A 22055-nucleotide genomic window follows, 5' to 3' on the forward strand; every position below is an offset into this window, starting at 1 on the left:
CTGACATCCTTCTGTATGTATTGGGTTGTTAGGCATGGTGGGTGTATAGTTAAAATGATTGGGCGCCAGACTCTTCTTGGATGCAAAAGAAAGTTTGTTTCTCTTAAAAAACCTTTTTGGGGGAAAGAGGGTTAGGGCCAGGACACCCTTAGGTAGTTGCAAGCTTAATTGGCAGACTCTGAGTTCAATAGGAGGACAGCCATGTGGGGAAAAGCATCCAGCAAGACGCCACATCTGCATGTGTAGAAATGCTGTCTCCTATGGCAACAGTACCAAATCCAAGGCTTAACAGTTCCTATCCTTTTTACAACAATCGCTCCTTGTAGTTCTTCAATACACTGAGCTCCTGGTCTCTCACTAGACCCATTGACTCAGTGCCAATGAATCCCTTGAGCTCCTCCAATCTTCACGGTGGTATCTTCCTCAAGCGTCACCCCCGCTTCTCTGCTGGGTCCCTAGCCTGGCACTTCAGATACACCTCAAGCTTCACACTCACTTGGATGCTCGGTCCTTGGCTTGATGCACAAGGCATCAAGTGTCACCTCCACTGGCTGGGTCCCTGGCTTGATTCTCACTGAAGTTTCCCGATACTTTACCATCCCCAGTTGGTGAGAATACTGCTCCGGTACTTGCTTCAGTTACTCACTGTGGTCCCTGGTAATAAGGTGGATAGTCCCTTACTGGCGACAGTTCCCCTCTACCTTCAACCACGTCAGGTTCTCCGGCCGACAGAACCGTCACTTTTGGCTGCTTTCTCCTGGATAGGCTCTAAGACAGCCTAGCAGCCAGATGTGCCCAGGATAGGCCCGTTCTCCGGCCTAGCAGCCCGGGCAATACAACACACCTCCACCCAGATAGCCGTCCAGGTGGCACAGAACGCAGATCACCGGACCGCACCCGAATATGTATGTATGTATGTATGTATGTCTCAGTGGTAGATGCCTTTTCAGTAAGTTCACAGCGAACAGGAACTTTAGTTTAAGGGCATGGTAGCCCACTTATATTAAAAGGAACAAAATAAAGTTCATACATGCACTTGGTTGCCCACACAGGGGTTCTTCTCCCAAAAACAATAAATGAAAAATGCCAAGCCACCTGGCTCTTTTCAGCAGTACTGCCACCTAGCCTTTACATTTCAGCCCTCTTGGCCATATAACAGGGTTCCCGTACAACTACTGTACTTCTTTTCAGCTTCCTTGCTGCTCAGGCCTTCCACTTTAGGCTCTCATCTATCTGCTTAGATCAGTGATTCTCAACCAGGGTTCCATCGAACTCTAGGGTTCCTTCAGAGGTTGCTAGGGGTTCCTTCAGCATTGGGCCATTTCTGCCTCTCAGATAAGTTCCCACTCACACCATTGATCTTTTTAGCCATCTGCAAGGAGGTAATTCTTCCCAATGACCATCACACTAATGTATCATGAGTTGTAGATTTCAAATTTTTAGCGGGGTTCCCTGAGACCAGAGAACTCTTTCAAGGGTTCCTCTGTGTTGAAAAGGTTGAGACTGTCTGTCTTAGATGCACACAGTGTCTATCTAGAAAGCAGCCCCTCACTGCTCTGATCCTCAGACTTGGGTCTCTGGCTTTCACTAGTGCACACCTGCACTCTCGGAGACCTCCTGTCTCTCTGGGTGGAGCCCAGAACCCTAATCCTGACTCTGCTATAAGTCCTGGCTGTTCCAAAAACCCGGTCCCAGGATTGGAGATTCCGTCTCACCCATAACGCTATGGAATCTCCGGACTCCAGGTCCCCAAGTGGATTTTACTGATAAAACAGATTCCTCCACATTAAATACCCCTGGAGCCCCTCAACCTGCCTATTTGAGAACCCAGGGTGACAATCACTAGGACAGGGAACTGTACTGTCACAATAAATAAATAAATATATATATATATATATATATATATATATAGCACTGACCCCCGAAGTTGCTGCTGGTTTGATTTGGGCTTAACATTACCTCACCTGCTTGCTTCTCCGTGTTGGTGATCCCGTGGTAAATGACCCAAAGAATGTTGAAACTGACACTGAATCCTCTTTTGGGTTATTTATTTTAGAAAAAACAAAGTCTCTTAATGGAGGGTAGAGGGTTAGGGGTGAGTTCAGGCACTTAAATTGCAAGGTGAAAATATTAAGAGCACCCAGAGAATAAAACTGTTTCACAACTGGATTCAACAACCCCCTGACAGACCTCTCTCATTAGGCCTAGCAGCCAATAGGGATGAGCTTCGAGTTTGAGTCAAACTCATGTTCGACTCGTACATTGCCTGTTAACAAGGGGACCCCCAGATCCCGGCCCCCCGTTTGAAATGGTAAAGGGGTACAAAAGTACCCCTACCATTTCACAAAGAAAGAAATGTTAAAGACAAACACACTTTTGAAAAAGTTCTTTATTAAAAATTAAAAAAAGATTCCAGCGGTGGTAATCCACTCTTGCTATCCAACGACGGATGATCTGATGATCTGATCCAGCAATGGGTGATCTCTCACTCCAGCGCAGCGAATCCATCCATCTTCTGTCTCCTCCGGAGGAGACACTGCAGGGATCCCGGCAGCCTGACATTTCTTAAATGAGGAGGGCGGGGCCACCCGTCACCTGACCCCGCCCCCTCTGACGCGGGGGGAGGCCTGGATTCCCCAATGACGTGTGGGTGACCCTGCCCCCCTCTGATGTAATGGAAACCTGCGTTGCATCAGAGGGGGACGGGGTCACCCTCACGTCATTGGGGAAGCCAAGATACACTTGAGTGTTACTGAGGGATGCGGATAAATTTAAAGAACTGACATACGATAGCAGTTTCTCTCAGCTGATCCGGCGATACCGTATGGGTGTTGATCCAGGTTGCATCCTTCAACTAAGTCTCCAGGCTCCTTCAGAGAAACTAGCCTTGCGCACGGTCTTCCCCTGAAAGAGTCCTCCCCTGGGGTTCTTCAGTTGCTGGGCCTCTCCCTTCTGATGAGATGGCACCGGACAATCCCTGGATCAGTAGGTTCTGAAAGAGACACAGGATGAATAGTTCTGCACCCCAGGCCAGGAGGGCCATGGGGCTGGTTCAGGAGGACCAACAGAACCAAACGGACAGAAAGTAATCTCCCGCCAACATGGCGCCAGCACCTTAAATATCACCCCCCAGAATGCACAGCAGGAAAACACTCCCACTGGGCTGGTTCTGAGAGATAAGTGGCATTCAATGCATCCAGCTAAACTGTGTTTCTACTCTTGCCGGCTGTGACAGTGACACCTGTGGTCAAGGAGAACCCAGTGCAACCCAGCTGGACTGGTACTGAAACCAGAAATTTAGAGAAATAATCCTGAAGCCCAACTGTGGCTTCAGGCAACTTAACTTTACAAAAACAATAGTGCCTGCTCGTCAGGAGATTATATATATATATATATATATATATATATATATATATATATATGCAAGGGATTTAAGAAACCCTGCCCATTGGATGAGATACCCCGTATACCCAAAACCTGACCTTGCATTGCCCTTCTAGTATGTAGTACCACCAAGTACCCGGCCACCTAGTGATAGAAAAGTGCAACAAGCCCAAACGTAGGGAGAAATCAATAGATCTCTAGCAATCAACTGGGATAACTACTCCTGGCAAGTAAATTTTGTGAGGAGCAGCCCTGCCTAAACTCCAGGGTGCTACATATCTTTTACTCTTCTCTCTGGGGCCCACAGAGGAACTTGGACAAACTTTGGCTATCTAAATTCAGGCGTGGAAATGATGTCTGTCTAAACACTATTGTTTACTCGTAGTTGGTACAGCAAAGAGATTTGGAAGCATCATACTTTGACTGTCAACTTGGGGGATAGAGAGCTAGTCTAATGTAAAGGTGCACATCAACAAGAAGAGGAGGCCACACCTGAAGAGGCAGAGATATCTGAGTAAGTGATCTGCAGCTAGATGAGAGGCTCTCCACTGGTGCGCGGGCAATGATAACAGTAACTGTGAGCGCAAGGTATAGTATAATAGAAAACAGACTAATAGTAATATTAAAAATCACTATTGCTGAGTCTGTATTAAAAGGAGGGCATTGGTCCATAAGAACAATAATAGTCCCAGATTAAATATAATGGTGGGATGATAAGGGCAGCTGCTTCCTCAGAGCTGGCTCTGTACACAGAAATAGAAGGGGAGAACAAAGGAAGTGCCACCTAAGTGCAGTATTAGAAGCTGATTTTTAATGCCAAGGTATGCAAGAACATTCACAAGAAGTAAGGAAAGTACAGACTCATCTGTATAGGTAATCCAGAGGGGGTTTCTGGTGCGTGGTGTGTTGATGGCAGGTTTGCAGCACGTCCTGTGGCCACAGGAGAGGAGCCATAACCAGCGTGGAACGCATGGAAGAGACGTCACGGGTCACAGGATCACATCCGAAGGAGCTTGTCACAGGAAAGGAAGAGGGACTGGCAGGCTATGCGCTCGGAGCTTCAGCTCCTTCTATTAGCCAGTTAGGAGACATGTGCCAGTGCACATGAGCGAACTGCGGATATCTCACATGGATGTGCGCATGCACCTGTGTAGACACGCTTTGGCGCCTAGTGGCCTATAAAGATGCCTCAGGGGTGCTGGGTCTTTGCTGTTTGATCTGCAGCTGTCTCCTGAAATCCTGGTTCTGTGCCTGTATCCTGTTCCAGTACTGACCCGGCTTTCTGACCATGCTGCTATCTCTAGTCCTGACCTTTGGCTTGTTTGACCCTGCTTCCTCCTGTCTGCTGGCCTGATTACCTGTTGCCAAACCCAGCCTGGACACTGACTACTCGCTGACTGCTCTTCTGTGTATGACCTGGCATGTCTGACCCTGCTCCAGCCTGCTGTCCTGCATCCGCAGAATACCTGCACCTGCTGGCCTGCATCCACTGCATACCTGCACCTGCTGCCCCGTATCTGCAGCACTCTTACACCAACTGTTCAGGTTTCTCATCGGCCACTTCAAGTTAAGAGAACCCTGCAGGCACTCTGACCTCAACCTGCTCCTACAACCACTGTCTCAACTCCAGTGGTCTCCGAGCCGGGGTTGTACGAGAGGTCTCCCTCTGCACTTCAGGCTCACTCCTAAGGTACGTGACAGTATCAAACAGCCATGACTGAGCCTGAAAGAGGGACGTTGCCTATGGATGACATCTTTCAGCACCTCGCAGCCCTCACTCAGCTGTGAAGTCTCTTCAGGACGATTATGTCCAATTGGAAGAACAAGTGTCAACCCTGGCAACCGCTGCAAACCCTTCTTTGGTCTCAATCCCTTCCACTGGTGGGGCATCAGCCGCAACTACTACCACACCCACTGGGATGATGCTGCCTTCTGAACCAAGGGTCCCCATTTCAGAGAGGATCTCCAGGGATCAAAGCAAAGTACGCACGTTTTGCAACCCATGTGAATTATACTTCTCATTACAACCTCAGACTTTTTCATTAGAGGTCACCAAAGTAGAGTTCATCATCTCTCTGCTGCAGGGTGAACCTCAGACTTGGGCCCATCTGCTTGAACAACGCCATGTAGTTCTGGACTCGTTGTCATCTTTCTTCAATATGATGAGCCAAATATGACGACCCCCAAAGGACTTTCACCGCAGAAGCTGCCCTCCACGCGCTCCAGCAAGGCCGCAGAGCGGTCAAGGACTATGTGACTGTTTTTAGACGCTGGATACTCAGTGGAACATTGCGGCACCAGTTCCGCCTTGGTCTGTCTGAAGGTTTAAAGGACAAGCTAGCCTGGATTGGTGTTCCAAATACTCTAGAGGCTCTAGTCACCTTGTCTATCCAGACTGACGACTTCGGGAGTACAGAACAGAAAGAGCTACCCAGCAGCCCCATGCAGCTTAGATGTTACCCGGGTGCCAGCTCCTGCTTACCCTGCTGCCGCCAGTCCTGTTCCAGCTAAACCCGTACCTGTTAACCAGATGCCTGATACCTCCAAACCAATGCAGCTAGGATTGATAAGACCTTCTCTGTCAGCTGAATGACTCTGCCGGTGACAGAACAACTTATGTCTGTATTGTGAGGAAGCCGGCCACTACGTTCGCTCATGTCCAGCAAAGCTGCGTTGATGTCTGTCTGTCTATTTCTCCTTCCAACTACCCATCTTCTTTTGCCAACACCACCCATCTCTTTCCAGCTTACAAAAAGAACAATACCTGTTACCCCAATAACTGACTCTGGGGCATGTAGTTGTTTCATTGATTTGAACTTTGCAGCTCAAAAACACACCCCACTCCAGCCCAAGACTTTAAGGACTTTCTATCTTTTTGGCAGATGGGTCTCATATCAAATCCAGATTAGTGACCCAGGAAACCCCTCCTCTACCTGTAACTACCTCCACAGACCATAAAGAACTGTTAAGCTTGGATGCAATTGTGTTCCCTCTGTTTCCAGTCATCCAGGGTCTACCCTGGTTACAGGCCCACAATCTGCAGATTGATTGGGCTCTGGAGACATTCAGTTCCAGTCATCTTATTGCCAGCATCATTGCCTGCCTTCACGTCCCAGCACTTCTGGTCCTTTTGTTGCACCTGGAATCTGAATCAGAGATATATTAAACTGTGCCAGAACCATACCATGGATTTTTGGATGTCTTCAGTAAGTGGGGGGGCTGAAACACTTCCTCCCCACCGTTCATATGATTGTCCAATCAAACTACTCCCAGGGGCTGAGATCCCCTTTGGACAAATCTTCCCTTTATCTGATCGAGAACTAGAGGTGCTAAAGGAATATGTGGATGAAAACCTCAAGAGGGGATTCATCTGACCTTCCAAGGGGCAGGAATCTTTTTTGTGTAAAAAATAACCATTCTCTTCGGCCCTGTGTGGACTACCGAGAATTAAATAAGATCACTGTCAAAAATTGGTATCCAGTGCCCCTGGTGCCTGAGCTCTTTCCAAGACTAAGGACTTCTTCTGTATTTACCAAGCAAGACCTGCGGGGGGCTTACAACCCGGTCCGCATTCGCGCAGGGGATGAATGGAAAACAGCTTTCCGTACCAGGTTTGGACATTATGAATATCTGGTAATGCCCTTTGACCTATGCAATGCCCCTGCCACCTTCCAACATTTAGTCAAAGACATTTTCAGAGACTGTTTGGACATCTTCCTAATTGTCTATCTAGAGGATGTTTAGATTTTTGTTTTCCACATCTCTGGAGCAGCACCGGGAACATGTAAAGAACGTACTCTGTCGGCTCCGTCAGCATGGGCTATACGCCAAACCAGGGAAATGTGAATTTGAGCAGCAGAGTATTCAGTTCCTAGGCCTAGTAATATCTACAGAGGGATTCAAGATGGATTCACAGAACGTTGCAGTCGTTCTGGACTGGCCTGCATCCTCAGACAAGGGGGTACATCCCTTTGTCGGCCTCGTAAATTTCTGCACAAGATGCATTAATGTATTATTTCCCCGATTTACTCAGCTAACAAGACAGAATATTCAGTTTCACTGGAGAGGCTGCCTTTGCAACTTTAAAAGGACTTTTCACATCTGCTTCGAGCCTTATTCATCCTGATCCTGCTTTGCCTTACCTATTTGAGGTAGATGCTTCAGAGACAGTGGTAGGGGCAGTTATTTCCCAATGCCAGGGTCTCTAGGACTTGATGCACCCAATAACCTTCTTCTACCGCAAGCTCTCCAGCCAAGAAGAATTACGACATGGGGGACCACGAGCTCCTGCCCATCAAAGCTGCACTTGAGGAATGGAGGTATCTGTTGGAAGGAGCAGCGCATCCCATACTCTTTTACACAGACCATAAGAATCTGGAGTACCTGAGAGGTGCCAATTGTCTGAGACTACGCCAGGCACGGTGGGAGGAAGTTTCAGCTACGGATACCATCTTATCAGAAGGTAACTTCCTACTCTTGCAAACAAATCTGTCTGGCTTGAATAAAGCTTCAGCAAGTATACCCAGTTCTCCTGGAATTATCCTGTTACGCAATGATGTGCTACTATTGAAGGACAATAAGATCTTTGTGCCAGAAGATATCTTATAACAGTGTTAGGTCTGTGCCATGACCATCCAATGGCTGGCCATTTCGGGATACATAAGATCCTTTAATACAGTGTACGTTTTGGTGGCCAGATCTTCAAAAGAACTGCAGGGAGTATGTGAATTCATGTGCCACCTTTACCCCAAGTAAGACTGTTAGAAGCAAGGCCTGGGGTCTGCTCAGACCCCTACCGGTTCCTAACAGAACCTGGAGAATGCCATGGATTTTATAGTGGAACTTACCCCATCAGAAGGTTGCTTGGCTATTTTTGTAGTGGTTGACCATCTAAGACTTTTTCCTTCAACCTTTGGTTCAACGTATGCCATCATATATTAAGGACACCAGACATGTAATTAACTTATTGTCAGAACTTAAAGTAGGTGCTCCCACCTTCTTGGTAACAGCAGATGTGTCTTCTTTGTACACTATAATTCCGCATGCTATGGGAATCTCTGCAGTAAAATATTTTCTGGAAGGTTTCTCCACTACACCTAAGGTGCAACAACTATACATTATGGACCTTTTGGAATACGCAGCTAACCATAATTATTTTTGGTTTGAACAGAAGTATTATAGACAGATTCGTGGCGTAGCTATGGGGGCGAAATATGCCCCCAGTCTCGCCAATTTGTTTCTAGCCAAGTGGGAGGAGGACGTTATCTATAAGGATAGGAGTCCTCACCTGGCCTTCTGGGCTAGGTATATAGACGACGTCCTCCTCCTATGGGATGGGACTGCTTTGGAGTTGGAAGAATTTTTTGGGTATTTAAATAATAACGAGAGAGGTATAGAGTTTACATATGAGGCGAACCAAGAAAGAATAAATTTCTTGGATTTAACCATTTGGAAGAGTGGTGATACACTTAAGACCGTCTCCTTTTTTAAGAAGACGGATAGGAATGCGTTTATACCTAAAGGGAGTTGCCATCATGATGTGTGGTTGGATTCAGTTCCAAAGAGCCAATTTTTAAGAATGAGGCGAAATTGTACTGATCTTACTGACTATAAGTTACAGGCAGATATAATTAAAAACAGACTAATAGAGAAGGGATATGAAGTTGAGTCATTGAATCAGATAATGCAGCAAATAGGAGAAATTGATCGCTCTATCTTACTAACTGCAGTTCCAAATAACAATAAGAAAAGGAGAGAGAGACCGGTTATACCCTTCATCACCACATTTTCAACTCAGCATTACCTTATCAAAAAACTGCTTCGTAAGCATTGGCACTTGCTGGGTAATGATAGGATTATTAAAACCTTCCTACCAGTCAGACCACAGTTGGTGTTTAGGGGAGTCCCTTCGATTCGAGATATAATTGCTCCGAATGTCGTTGATCCGCCCACTAAAAAGATTTCTTTTTTTCAGAATATGTCAGGTTATCATCAGTGTCGCAAATGTCAAATTTGTGCACTGAATAAAAACAAGCAGAGGAAAACGGAATCATTCATTTCCACAAGTACATCTAGAGAACATAAAATTGAACCGTTCATTACGTGTAGTTCCACAGGGGTAGTGTATCTTTTACAATGTCCCTGTGGGTTTCAATATATAGGCAGGACTAAACGCACCATGCAGGTGCGTTTGGGTGAACATCTAACCAATATACAAAACTGGTTTAGATTCCATTCGGTGTCAAAACATTATGCTATCCATCACAACCGTAACCCGGCTAATACGTTGTTCTTGGGAATAGATAAGTACAGTGCTCACTGGAGGGGAAGCTCTCTGGTGAGAGAATTATCTAATTTGGAGATGACCTGGATACATAGGGTACAGTGTTATACCCCGTATGGTCTTAATGTAGAAGTGGATGTTAATGCTTTTATTGATAACAGTTAGTTGGTAATTGATGAAATGAAATATTGTGAACCCACTGTGAGTTTCTGTAAGACCCAAGTCAGGCTAATTGTGGGGGGTGTATTTTATTTATATATTTTTTCGGGCATACAAAAGAAGGGAATTTTTTAGTTTTTTTCTTTTTCTTTTTCTGTAAAAGGGAGGAAGGAGAATAATAAAAAAATATTTTTGAGGTGTTTTTTGAGAACCCCAGCTTTATCATAATAAGCAAGGTTTTTTCGCGGTACCATCTGTGTGGTGAAAATATATATTTATATAAGTAGCCTAACTGATGAATAAGATACAAAAAAATGTCCTTGGCACATTATGTACAAAAAATATTTTTTTGAATTAAATAGGGTATATATATATATTCTATGGGAGACCCCCTGGGATATGTATATTAGTGGCTGGTAGTCCTATAAGTATATTTATTAATTTAACGATTTTCTTTTTTACAATAAGATTAATAATTTTAACATTTTTATTTTTTATATAACATATACATTATTTCTTTAATATATTTAATTTTTAACTTAGTTCTGAATATACCAACCGGTTTAAAGTATGTTGAGCGTTGGGTCACTGTATATATCTGATATTTAGTCGGGTTTAAGGTAATTCCTGCCCGGATTTAATATTGTTTTTTCAGATCTAAATCGATTTTTTTCGTTTGGGTAGACAGTGTAAGCTTTAGGATACGATCGCCTATAATATAGTTGATGATATGTGGCGAAAACGTTCTTATACCTGCCCATACGACATTGCGATTTGCCCTTACTTGATATGGCCATCAGAAGCTCAGAGTGGGGCGGAACTAATTGTATGTAGTGCTATTTAATGCGGTGAGTCAATACGCCGCCCGTGCCCCTGGAAGACGTTACTTTTAACGAAACGGCGTAGGGAGGAGTGGCGTATTGACGTCACCGCGATCCACGCTGAACCCGGAAGCGACGGGCAGCGTTCACGAAGCCGGCCGGCAAACTTGTTTTTAACACAGCGAACTGTTTTTCAGCTTGATGTAAGTGCAACCTTTATTTTATTTATTAAACTTAAGAATTTATTACACTATGGCGATCCCTTTCGTTTCTATATGTGCCGGGCAATGAGCGGTGTGGCTGTAGGATCTCTCCAACCACCTGAACTGAGTGCCTAATAGAGATATATCCCCCAGGCGGTTTATTTGCAGAAGGAGCGTTTCATTTGTGGCGATATCTGGTCTCTGTGATGGGACCAGTCTAGCTGGTAAGCGGCAGTAGTGTTGGTGGTGGAAGCCTGTCTCTGCAACTTTGAGGACACTTTTCCCTTACTGGTGTGGTGTGTTACACAGTGGAGACTACAATTAGAAAATTTTTGATGGGGATATGGACTAATATTTGAACACATACACTTTTGGATTATATTTTTTCTAAATGTTGTTTGATATATTCATTTATTTTATTTATCTATTTTTCACAAGTATTATTGGATCATTTTAGCGCAGCTTTTTTTGGAAAATAAGACCCCGGAGAATGCCATGGATTTTATAGTGGAACTTACCCCATCAGAAGGTTGCTTGGCTATTTTTGTAGTGGTTGACCATCTGTCTAAGATGGCTCACTTTGTGCCACTGAAGAATACGTCCTCTGCCACAGAAACTGCCCAGGTCTTTATAAAGGAGATTGTAAGGCTACATGGGGTCCCGACAAACATTGTTTCGCATAGAGAGGTGCAGATCACCTCTCGCTTCTGGAAAGCATAGTGCAAGGTCCAAAAAAGATCGACCTGTCTATGTCCTCTGCCTATCACCCTCAGACTAATGGGCAAACCGAGAGGACGACCCAAACGCTTGAGCAATATCTCCATTGTTTAACTACATTTGTCCAGGATGATTGGGTAGCATTACTGCCCTTGGAGGAGTTTGCCTTCAATATTGCCAGTCACTTGGCTACAGGCCATTTTTCTCTAATGCCGCGTACACACGAGCGGATTGTATGGCGTACTTAGTCCGTCGAAACACATTTCAGCGGACAATCCGCTCGTGTGTGGGCTTCAGCGGACTTTTTCAGCGTGCAGTCCGGAGTACTAAGAATTCGTTTTTTTCGAAATTCTGTCCGTCGTACTTTGGTTTCAGCGGACAGTACGGTCGTCAGTATGCTAGTTCGACGGACTAAGAATGGCGCATGCCCAGAAAGGATTTACACGGCGGAAGGGTGCTTTGCTGTGTCTTGGACTTCCTATTTCTATATTCATACGTGCTGTACACGTCATCGCGCAAGCTTTCGACGGACTGTTTGTGTATCCGTGTGTGGTCAAGTTCGTTCAGTGGAAACTACGACGGATTGTCCGTCGGATTGTATGACGGACTAAGTACGCCATACAATCCGCTCGTGTGTACGCGGCATAACTATGAATTTCACATGGCCTTCCTACCTGATCTCATTCCCGAATCCACAGTTCCAGCAGTCCAGAACATTGTCGATTTCCTGAATCATAATAGCAAATTATTACAGGAAGTCATGATCAAGGCACAGACAACTAATAAAAGGATGTTTGACAGGAAGAGTAGAGGGGAATAGTGCCTTCAACAGGGCAATCAAGTATGGCTTTCTACCTCTAACCTCAGAATGACTTGCCCCGCAAGGAAACTGGCACCCAAATTATTGGTCCCTTACCGGTGAAAAGGAAATTACATTTTCTCTACCTGATTTTCTGAAATTCCACCCAGTGTCACTACTAAAACCTGCAGTGCTGGATTCCTTCCCAAACAGGGGATCGGGCCACATGATTCAGTAATGGTCAATGGGGATGAGGAGTTTGAGGTGGAGGCCATCTTGGATTGTAGAAGAAGAGGAAACCAGCTGCAATATCTGATCAAGTGGAGGGGGTCTGGTCCAGAAGAGAACTCCTGGGAACCCAAGCAGAATGTCCATGCCCAAGAGTTAATCTAGGCCTTCTTTCGCAGCCACCCTCAAAAGAAAGTTCTTCTGGGCACCCGGAGGTTGTCAGGGATGCACTGCCCACATTAGGAGACGTGTGCCAATGCGCATGTGCAAATTGGGGACATCGCGCATGGATGTGCGCATTTGCGCGTGTTAGACACACCTGATTACCTGTTGCCAAACCCAGCCTGGACTCTGACTACTCTCTGCCTGCTGTTTATGCTGACTGCTCTCATGTGTATGACCTGGCTTGTCTGACCCTGCACCTGCTGACCTGCATCCGCTGCCCTGCATCCACAGCATACCTGCACCTGCTGTCCTGCATCTGCTGCCCTGCATCTGCAGAACTCCTGCACCAGCTGTTCCGGCTTCTCATCTGGCACCACCACTTCCAGGTAAGAGAACCCTGCAGGCACTCTTATCTCACCGTGCTCCCACAACCACTGTTTAAACTCCAGTGGTCTCCGAGCCGGGGTTGTACGAGAATTCTCCTTTTGCACGTCAGGCTCACTCCTAAGGTATGTGACAGGCAGGCTGTTCTTTACCATTATACATGATCAGCACGTGCAGCTGAGCTTCCTCACCTACATGCAAAGCTTCAGGCCAATGATTGGTTCCTGCGCCAAACCCACACCTTGACCATGTGCACAGATGCAGGCCATAGGCCATGTTCTCTCTCTCATCCTTCTGGAGCATCTCTACACACAGACACAGGCCTGTGTTTTTCTGTGGTGCAGGTTAAGCATTTGGGATTCCATCCAACCATCCTGGTCGCACATTGTGTGATACTGTGCCCAAATAAAATGTATGTCCCTTTTTTCCCACAAATAGATATTTCTTTTGGTATTTGATGACCTCTGCAGTTTTTATTTTTTGCACTGTAAACAAAAGACAGACAATTTTGAAAAAATAAATATATTTTTTACTTTCTGCTATAAAACATATCCAATAAGAAAAACATGAAAAATTTAATTTCTTCATTAATTTAGGACAATATGTATTCTGCTACATATTTTTGGTAAAAAAAAATCCCAATTAGCTTATATATTGATTGGTTTGCGCAAAAGTTATAGCATCTACAAACTATGAGCTATTTTTATTTATCTACTAGTACTGGCAGTGATCAGTGATTTATGCCTTGTACACACGGTCGGAAATTCCGACGGAAAAGGTCAGATCAGATTATATTGTCAGAAAATCCGATCACGTGTGGGCTTTATCTGACTTTTTCCGTCTGAACTTTCGCCGGAAAAAATTTGAGAGCCGGATCTCAAATTTTCCGACAAAAAAATCCGATCTGACTTTTTCCCATTGTTTGTAGAGAATTCCGATCGGACAAAGTGGCACGCATGCTCGTTCCGTATGTTCCGTCATAAAGAACAAACGTCATCACGTTCTGAACGATCGGATTTTCCAACAACTTTGTCTGACCGTGCATATGCAACACCAGTTTAGGACAAATTCTGTCCGAAAAAATCAGATGGATTTTGTGGTCGGAATGTCCGACCGTGTGTACAAGGCATTATAGTGGGACTGTGATGTTGTTGTGTATTCATCTCAGCAGTACAAGGAGTCCTGATTTCCTTATTTCTGCCCATGCCCTGTCTTAAGTGAAAGTCTGGAAATAAATATTTGCAGGTATGTGAAGTGTCATAAAGATAAGGAGTGACAGGCGCACGTAGGAGGGTGTGGTAAGAATGAATGTATGTTTACGTGCACATTGTAAATAGATCTAGACATATAGCCATTATGGTAACCTTTAAAGATTAGCACTGAATGACGTTGCTGCATTGGTGTCCTACATTTAGTTCCCACCAAGGACAGCTTAATAAATTGTATGCACTATATGGCCAAAAGTATGTGGACAGCCATACACTTTATTTAGTTCATGTTTCCAGGGAGGGGTACTCTTGAAATGTGTGTTACATAATTAGTCTGGTTGGAAAAAGACACAAGTCCATCTAGTTCAACCCATAAAAACGTAGTCTAAAGAGGAACTCTTTAGGACCCAAAGTGCTGATGCCCGCCCCCGCCCCCCACCCCCCAGCAAGGCCATCTTTAAAAATCCACCATATGTGCAGATGACCCTGCAGAGGCCTGCAGCACACGCTAAGGTCCAGGAGCCTCCAAACTTACGGCATCTTTGCTCATTAGCAAAGGTGTGCTGCAGATCTCTGTTAGGCCCTGGAGCTCTCCAACACATCTGTGCATATGTGGAATGCAGGCGCCGGAGGCACCAGTATGCACAACGTCATTCTCACCTTTTACTTTAATTGGAGGAGAAAGGAGCCAGGTGCAAATTATCTGTTTTATTAGGTAAAGATTCATTTCAAAGTGGATGTAAACCCACTCTCATACTTTCTAAACTACTGCAATATTGGTTATGTAGAAGGATATACATGCCCCCTGCATGTGTACTTGTCTGTCAAATGTCTCCCCTTGTCTGCTATGAGACCCGAAAAACTGCAGATTTTTGTGGGTGGGTCTGTTTTCCAGGGCTCAGTGGGTGGAGTGGTGATGTCAGTAGACTCCCCGCCCACCTCTACACTCCCCTTATAAACATGCATTTTTCTCCTGTGTATTTCTTACACTGAACTTCTGCTATGATCACTAACCTCCAGTCAAAACCCCCGTCCCTCCTAATTGCAAAAGTGACCATAGTGATGTACAGTAACATTGAAAGAGTTTATTAGAGATAAATCAGTTGTTTCAGTAAAGGCAGTGAGCCTATTTGTAGTGCTTAACCGCTTGCCGACCATCCGCCGCAGTTGTAGTGTGGCAGAATGGCAAGGCTGGGCGAAACGACATTATGTAAAGTCGCTTTACCAGTGGCCACTAGGGGGCGCGTGTGTGAGGCCACTAGGGGGTGCTTGCGCACGCCCCCTGCTCGTCCACAGAGCCAATGCGAGTGCCCGGCGGACACGATCACCGCCGGGCTCCCGCGATCGCTCAGCGCACACAGAACTGTAATCTGTATGTGTAAACACAGTTTCCAGTTCTCTAAGGGGAGAACAGACAGATGTCTGTTCATACAGAGTATAAACAGCGATCTGTCATCTCCCCTGCACAGTCCCACCCCCCCCTTCAGTTAGAACACAAACTAGGACACACTTAACCTCTTCACTGCCCCTAGTGGTTAACCCCTTCACTGTGACATTTTTACAGTAATCAATGCAATTTTATAGCACTGATCGCTGTAGAAATAGCAGTGGTCCCAAAAATGGGACCACTGTGCCACTATCCAATGTGTCCGCCATAATGTCGCAGTCCCAATAAAAATCGCAGATCGCCACCATACTAGTAGAAAAAATAAATAATAATAATAAAAATGCCATAGAATATCATACTGGTGATCCCACAATAGGGATAAAATGTTTTTGCAAAAGGGAGTTTAACAAGACTCGTGGCCACTCATTAAAATTAGAAGAAAAGAGGTTTAATCCTTAAACTACATAGAGGGTTCTTTACTGTAAGAGCGGCAAGGATGTGGAATTCCCATCCACAGGTGGTGGTTTCAGCGAGGGGCATTGATAGTTTCAAGAAAGTATTAGATAAGCACCTGAACGACCACAACAAACAGGGATATACAATGTAATACTGACATATAATCACACACATAGGTTGGACCTGTGTCTTTTTTTTCTTTTTCTTTTCAAATGTTTTTATTGAGATTTTTAGCAGAGTTAGTTACAACAAGGGTTACAAAAAAAAAAAATATATAGTAATAAAAGTAACATAACACAGTATAATGTAGTGACAGGGTTTTCTCAACACAATATAGCATAGTAACAAATAGTCCACAATAAAGAATAAAGTAGTATTCCCAAGCATCTAATATTCATAGTCATAAAGGGACTCGAACAAGAGTAAGTCTCTTAGAACTTGTATAATAAAGTCCGTAATATAATTATTGTAAGATTTATAAATAGCGATATGGATAACGGCCACTTCTGGACCCCAAGACACCCCTCAAAGGGATCTGTGTCCTGGAGTACCTAGGCCAACATCCTAAAGGAAATTCAAACACAGTAGTTATCTTTTATGAAAGAAAATAAAGAACTATTCTTACTCCGCAGCTCAATTCAGATAAACAGACATGTGATATATTTGTCACTTTGCTATGAAATTATTTTTAAAGCCATCCAAAAAATATTAAAACGCACAGGAGTTCTTTCTTCTATATGATTAAAGAATCAGCATTATCTAAATTGTGGAAGTATAATTTTTGTACCATGTACTCCAAGGTTCCCATAGTTGTTGTTCCTTAATATATAGGGATTTGTCATTAGGAAATAACAATTCGTAGGAGTGGTGGAGTTGGGTTAATTCTATAACTTCTGTTATAGTAGGAAGAGAGTCAGTTTTCCATTTTCTAGTTATGGATAGTCTCGCAGCTAAAAGTATATGTGTTACTACTTTACGATATTGTTTGGGAATCGTATGTAAATTCATATTCAGAATGGCTAGTTCTGGTGAAAGTTGAAGGACAATACCTGTTACGGAAGTGAGTAAATGGGAGATTGCCTGCCAGCAGTTATGTAAGCTTGGGCAGTCCCACATAATATGAAATAGGGTCCCCAATTGGGTACAATTTCTCCAGCAATTAGGTGACGAGTTCCCCTTGAATTTTGCTAGAATATGTGGAGTCAGGTATTGTCTTTGAACAATTTTTTGTACCAATTCCCATAGTGTAACACATGCAGTGGCCCTATATATGCTTCGTAGGGAAGCCATCCATTGTTTAATTGAAAAGTCTTGCCCCAAATCTTGTTCCCATTTAAGGAAGGAAGGTAGTTTGCTGAGTATCTTTTTCCCCCCCCTAGAATTGGGTATATTGTAGCTACTCCTTTCTGTGAGGTGGCATGGTTATTGAGGAAAGACCATATTTTAACCGGGATTGAAGCTCTGAGTTGTGGATTGTGTAGCAGACACTTTTCTATTTGAATATATGTAGATCGCTCAGATTTCGGAAGTTGTAATTCATTACTTAACTGAGAAAAAGACTTTAATGAGCCCTGTTGGAAGAAGGAACCAAGTTTGATATCCCGACCCAAATTACAGTCGTGTATTTGTACGCCAGGAATGAATGTTGGTATAATTGTTAGAGGAGGGTTTAACACTGTGATTGGAGTTTTATCCCATTTGTATGTGATGATTCTCTGCCAAGAGTGTAGCGCCGCTTTCACCGTTAGTGGGTATTGAGCTGTAATTGTGGACTTAACTTTCCTACTAAGTAACCAGAATTGCATATTAGGCTGTCGCGTGATGTCTTTCTCAATTTGTCCCCATAAAGTTTTACGAGTAGGCAAGAACCATTCTTGCAATTGGGTCAAAAGAGTTGCGTCATAATAATCCTGTAGATCAGGTACAGTCGCACCACCTATATTTCTATGTTTAATTAGTATATGGTATGCGCAACGGGATTTTTTGCCATTCCATAGATATTTTCCCAAACTGCTTTGTAAGGATTTAAAGTAATATTTAGGGATACATATTGGAAGGGACCTGAGTTGATATAATAATTTTGGTAAGGTCATCATTTTGAAAGCTGCCAGGCGACCAGCCCATGTAAATTTGAATTTACTAAGTGTTGTCAGATCTGTTTCAAAATGTTTCTTAAATGGTAAAAAGTTTGTTTTAAATAACTGTTTTGTTTTGTTAGTGAGAGTGATTCCTAAGTAAGAAATCCCCTCGTCTTTCCAGTGGTAGGGGTATTTATTAGACAATTTGTGTCCTTTTTTTTTTTTCAACCTAACCTACTATGTAAATATATATATATATATATATATATATATAATTATATACTATCCCCTATTTTGTATACGCTATAACTTTTGCACAAACTAATCAATATATGCTTATTGCGATATTTTTTTGTAAAAAAAAAAAAAATGTAGAAGAATATATATCGGCATAAACTGAGGGATTGTTTTTTTTTTATATATTTTTGGGGGATATTTATTATAGCAAAAAGTAAAAAAATAATGCGTTTTGTTCAAAATTTACGCTCTTTTTTTTTGTTTATAGCACACAAAATAAAAACCGTAGAGGTGATCAAATACCACCAAAAGAAAGCTCTATTTGTGGGCAAAAGAGGGCGTCAAGTTTGTTTGGGTGCAACGCCACACGACTGTAATTGTCAGTTAAAGCAGCGCAGTGCCAAATCGCAAAAAGTGCTCTGGTCAGGAAGGGGGTAAAATCTTCCAGGGCTGAAGTGGTTAATGTAGACCAGAAGAACCCACCCCTGGGTAGGCCTCTCATGTGATCCTTGTTTGGCGCCCAACGAGGAGGGAAACGTGGAGGACATGATGATCTACTGCACCTCATCTAGCCCTTACAAGTTTATTCTATCCAAGTTTCTATGGATTGCAGTCCATCTTCGTCAGCCATCAAGGTGGACATTGATCCATCAAAGTAAACTTCCAAAGCTTGGACACATACTGCTGCTCAAGATGTGTGAGTGTCTCTATTATTTTCAATTTATCTACTGATGTTAGTGTAGCTCCAGCTCCTGAAGAGTACACTCTATGTGTTTTTGAAATTTAACGTTACACCTAAACTGCAGTTTGGTTTGGGTATAATTATTCAAAATTCTGACCTCAGCATCAGTCTGACTGGATTGTAGGGTGTTCGGCCTGGCCATAGGGGGCGCTGTCTCTTCTGGCAGTCATGGAAACAGTCTGGTTGGGTGCTTTAAGGTTACTTTCTCTCTGAGCCAGCCCAGTGGGAGTGTCACTCTTGATGTGCTTTCTGGGAGAGGGTACTTAAGATGCGGATGTCACGTGGTTCGGGGTTCCGGTCCAGAAGTATGTTCTGACTCCATGGTCCTGGTCTTTCTGACCAGCCCCCAGGACACCTATGGCCTGGGGTGCGGATCCACCCAACTTTATGTCTCGAAGCTGGCTAGCCCGAGGCAAGGAAACTAAGGAAAGGATTCGGAGGTGGTCCGGTGCCATCTCAGGTTGTGGAGATGCCCAGCAACTTCGTAGTTATCCAGGGGAGGACTCTTGAGAAGGCCACATAAGGGTTGGTTTCTTAGCAAGAGCCTGGTAAAGCTGAAGGACCTAAGTGAATCCTATCTTGGGCGTTATCACCGGACCGTCTACAAGATACTGGTACCACACGAGTGTTCTACAAGTATTCAAGTTTCCTTGTTCATGTTCTATAACAAAGTCTGTGGCAGAGGCTTGTTCCTGATTTAAGCACCCTGTTGGCTGCTAGGCCTTGTGAGAGAGGGACTATCCAACTAGAGTGAACATCCAGCTGTGAATGGCTATTCTCTGGATTTATTCAAATTAAGAAAGTTCTTTATTATTGACTTTGACACTAAGAGGACCTGGACTTTTCACCTAATCCTCTGATCCTACACTAGAGGCTGTTGTTAACTATGTTTTTGCAAATAAAAATCCCTTTAAGTGGGTCTGTCATCAGTCTCTAAAGTTTCTGGGCCATCTACCACGGGAAACCCCTAGACACGAGGAGCAATTAAGGGAAGGTAATGGTAAGCCCATTAAAAACAGCCGCTCCTCGGGAGTTAGTGCTACATTTCTTTGCTGCAATGCACCGTGGCCATTGGATCTTTAAATGCAGGTCACTGCATATTGTCCATAGTTTTATGTGGAAGTCACTGCACAAGGTCCATGGAGTATCTGTCTGGGTACATTGCAGAAAAATAACATCAGTAGATAACTAGAAAGTAGTAGAGGTATTTGCAGGTCTTGAGCATTATAATTATATAATAGACCAATAAAATACAGGAAGATGTTAATGGTATGTTTTTATTTTTCCTATTAGATAAGAATGGGGTATGCTGAGGACCATTTTTACGATGATTACTTAAGGAGAAACCTTAATGTGCTGAATTGTATAAAAGTCAATGAGATGTTGAATCAGTTAAGAGGAACCTTTACCATCTCCAATGGGGTAAGAGCCAATTCTACTTATTTACTTTTTTAATATCACAACAACATATACACAAAAAAAAACAAAGAGAAAAGGAAAAAATAAATGAATACAAATGTAATAACATTGAAATCAAATCAAAACAAAAAATAAAAGTATTCCCTTCCTTTCCACCTCCTATCTCAGTCCCGTATCCATGTGGTCAAGCCACGGTTTCCAGATAGTATCAAATTCCTCCTAAGAAATAAAAATAAAATAAATGCCTCTCATAGGAAATGGATCTATTCAGACCAAATATGCAATCGGATATAGTCGGTGGTTGAGGGGAGGTCCACCTAATGACCACTTGTCTTCGTGCCACAAAAAGCGTTTTTACAACAGTAAACCACATTGGTGGTTTAAGAACTAAGATATCAAGATAGCCCAGTAGACACATTAAGGGATCCACTGAAAGATTCAAATTTAAAATCCCATTAAGTGTACCCACTACTTCTGCCTAGTACCTCCTGGAGTTTCGGGCATCGGCATAATAGATGTATCAATGACCCCGGTTTACCACATCTAGAGCAAGCCGAGTCAACTGTTAAGCCAATTTTGAACAAAAATTCTGGGGTCCTATACGCCCTATGTAATATATAAAATTGTGTTAGTCTAAATGAGGGTGAAAAAGATACAAGAGGAAGAGCCCGAAGAATCCTATCCCAGATATGGTCAGAGATGGGACCAATATCGCACTCCCATTTTTCTCTTGATGGACAATGAAACTTATTATGCCGCATACACACAACCGGACTTTCCAGCAGAAAAGGTCAGACGGTATTCCCGACGGACATTCGACGGAGTTACGACAGACTTCCAAACGAACGGACTTGCCCACACACGAACGGACTAAAGTCCATTCGAAAGTCCTTTCATTTTGAATGAAATGACGTATGAGGGGACTAGAAAAAGAAGTTCAATAGCCTGTAGCCAATAGCTGCCCCTGCGTCGTATTTGGTTCGTCGGACCAGCATACAAACAAACGGTTTTCCCAATAGGTATTGAGTCCGTCGGACAGATTTGAAACATGTTCTATTTCTAGGTCTGTCAGATTTTTTTTTAAAGAAAAATGATCGGACTATCCCACACACGATCGGACTATCCAACGGAATGATTCCATCGGACCTAGTCTGCCAGAAAGTCCTGTTGTGTGTACGCGACATTTGAAGTACCTTGTAATAGAGACTTATATGTAACAGATATTAAGCCTTTGTTTACAATTGCCTGAACCACTCTTTCCAAGACTGGGACCAAGGGGGAAACAAAACAAGAGAAGAAAATGTGGCATATATTCTACTTATTTAATTGCTATATATCATGCTGGACTGTTGAAACTGTAATGAGGAGAACAATTTTTCCATAAA

The 22055-nt window shown here is 43.5% G+C and overlaps 1 protein-coding gene across 2 annotated transcripts in view; it reads left to right on the plus strand.

Moving 5' to 3' along the window:
- Positions 1 to 22055, plus strand: part of MAVS (mitochondrial antiviral signaling protein) — a 75117-nt gene that overhangs the window by 4695 nt on the left and 48367 nt on the right. For both annotated transcript variants that reach the window (XM_077478004.1, XM_077478005.1), the window contains exon 2: positions 20545 to 20673. In XM_077478004.1, coding sequence (XP_077334130.1) covers positions 20551 to 20673 — 123 coding nt within the window. In that variant the 5' untranslated portion in view covers positions 20545 to 20550. The remainder of the gene's footprint in view (positions 1 to 20544; positions 20674 to 22055) is intronic.

Source organism: Lithobates pipiens, unplaced genomic scaffold, assembly GCF_037356315.1.
Source record: "Lithobates pipiens isolate NorthernLeopardFrog02 unplaced genomic scaffold, aLitPip1_a1.2 Scaffold_13, whole genome shotgun sequence".
In the NCBI taxonomy this organism is placed as follows: domain Eukaryota; kingdom Metazoa; phylum Chordata; class Amphibia; order Anura; family Ranidae; genus Lithobates; species Lithobates pipiens.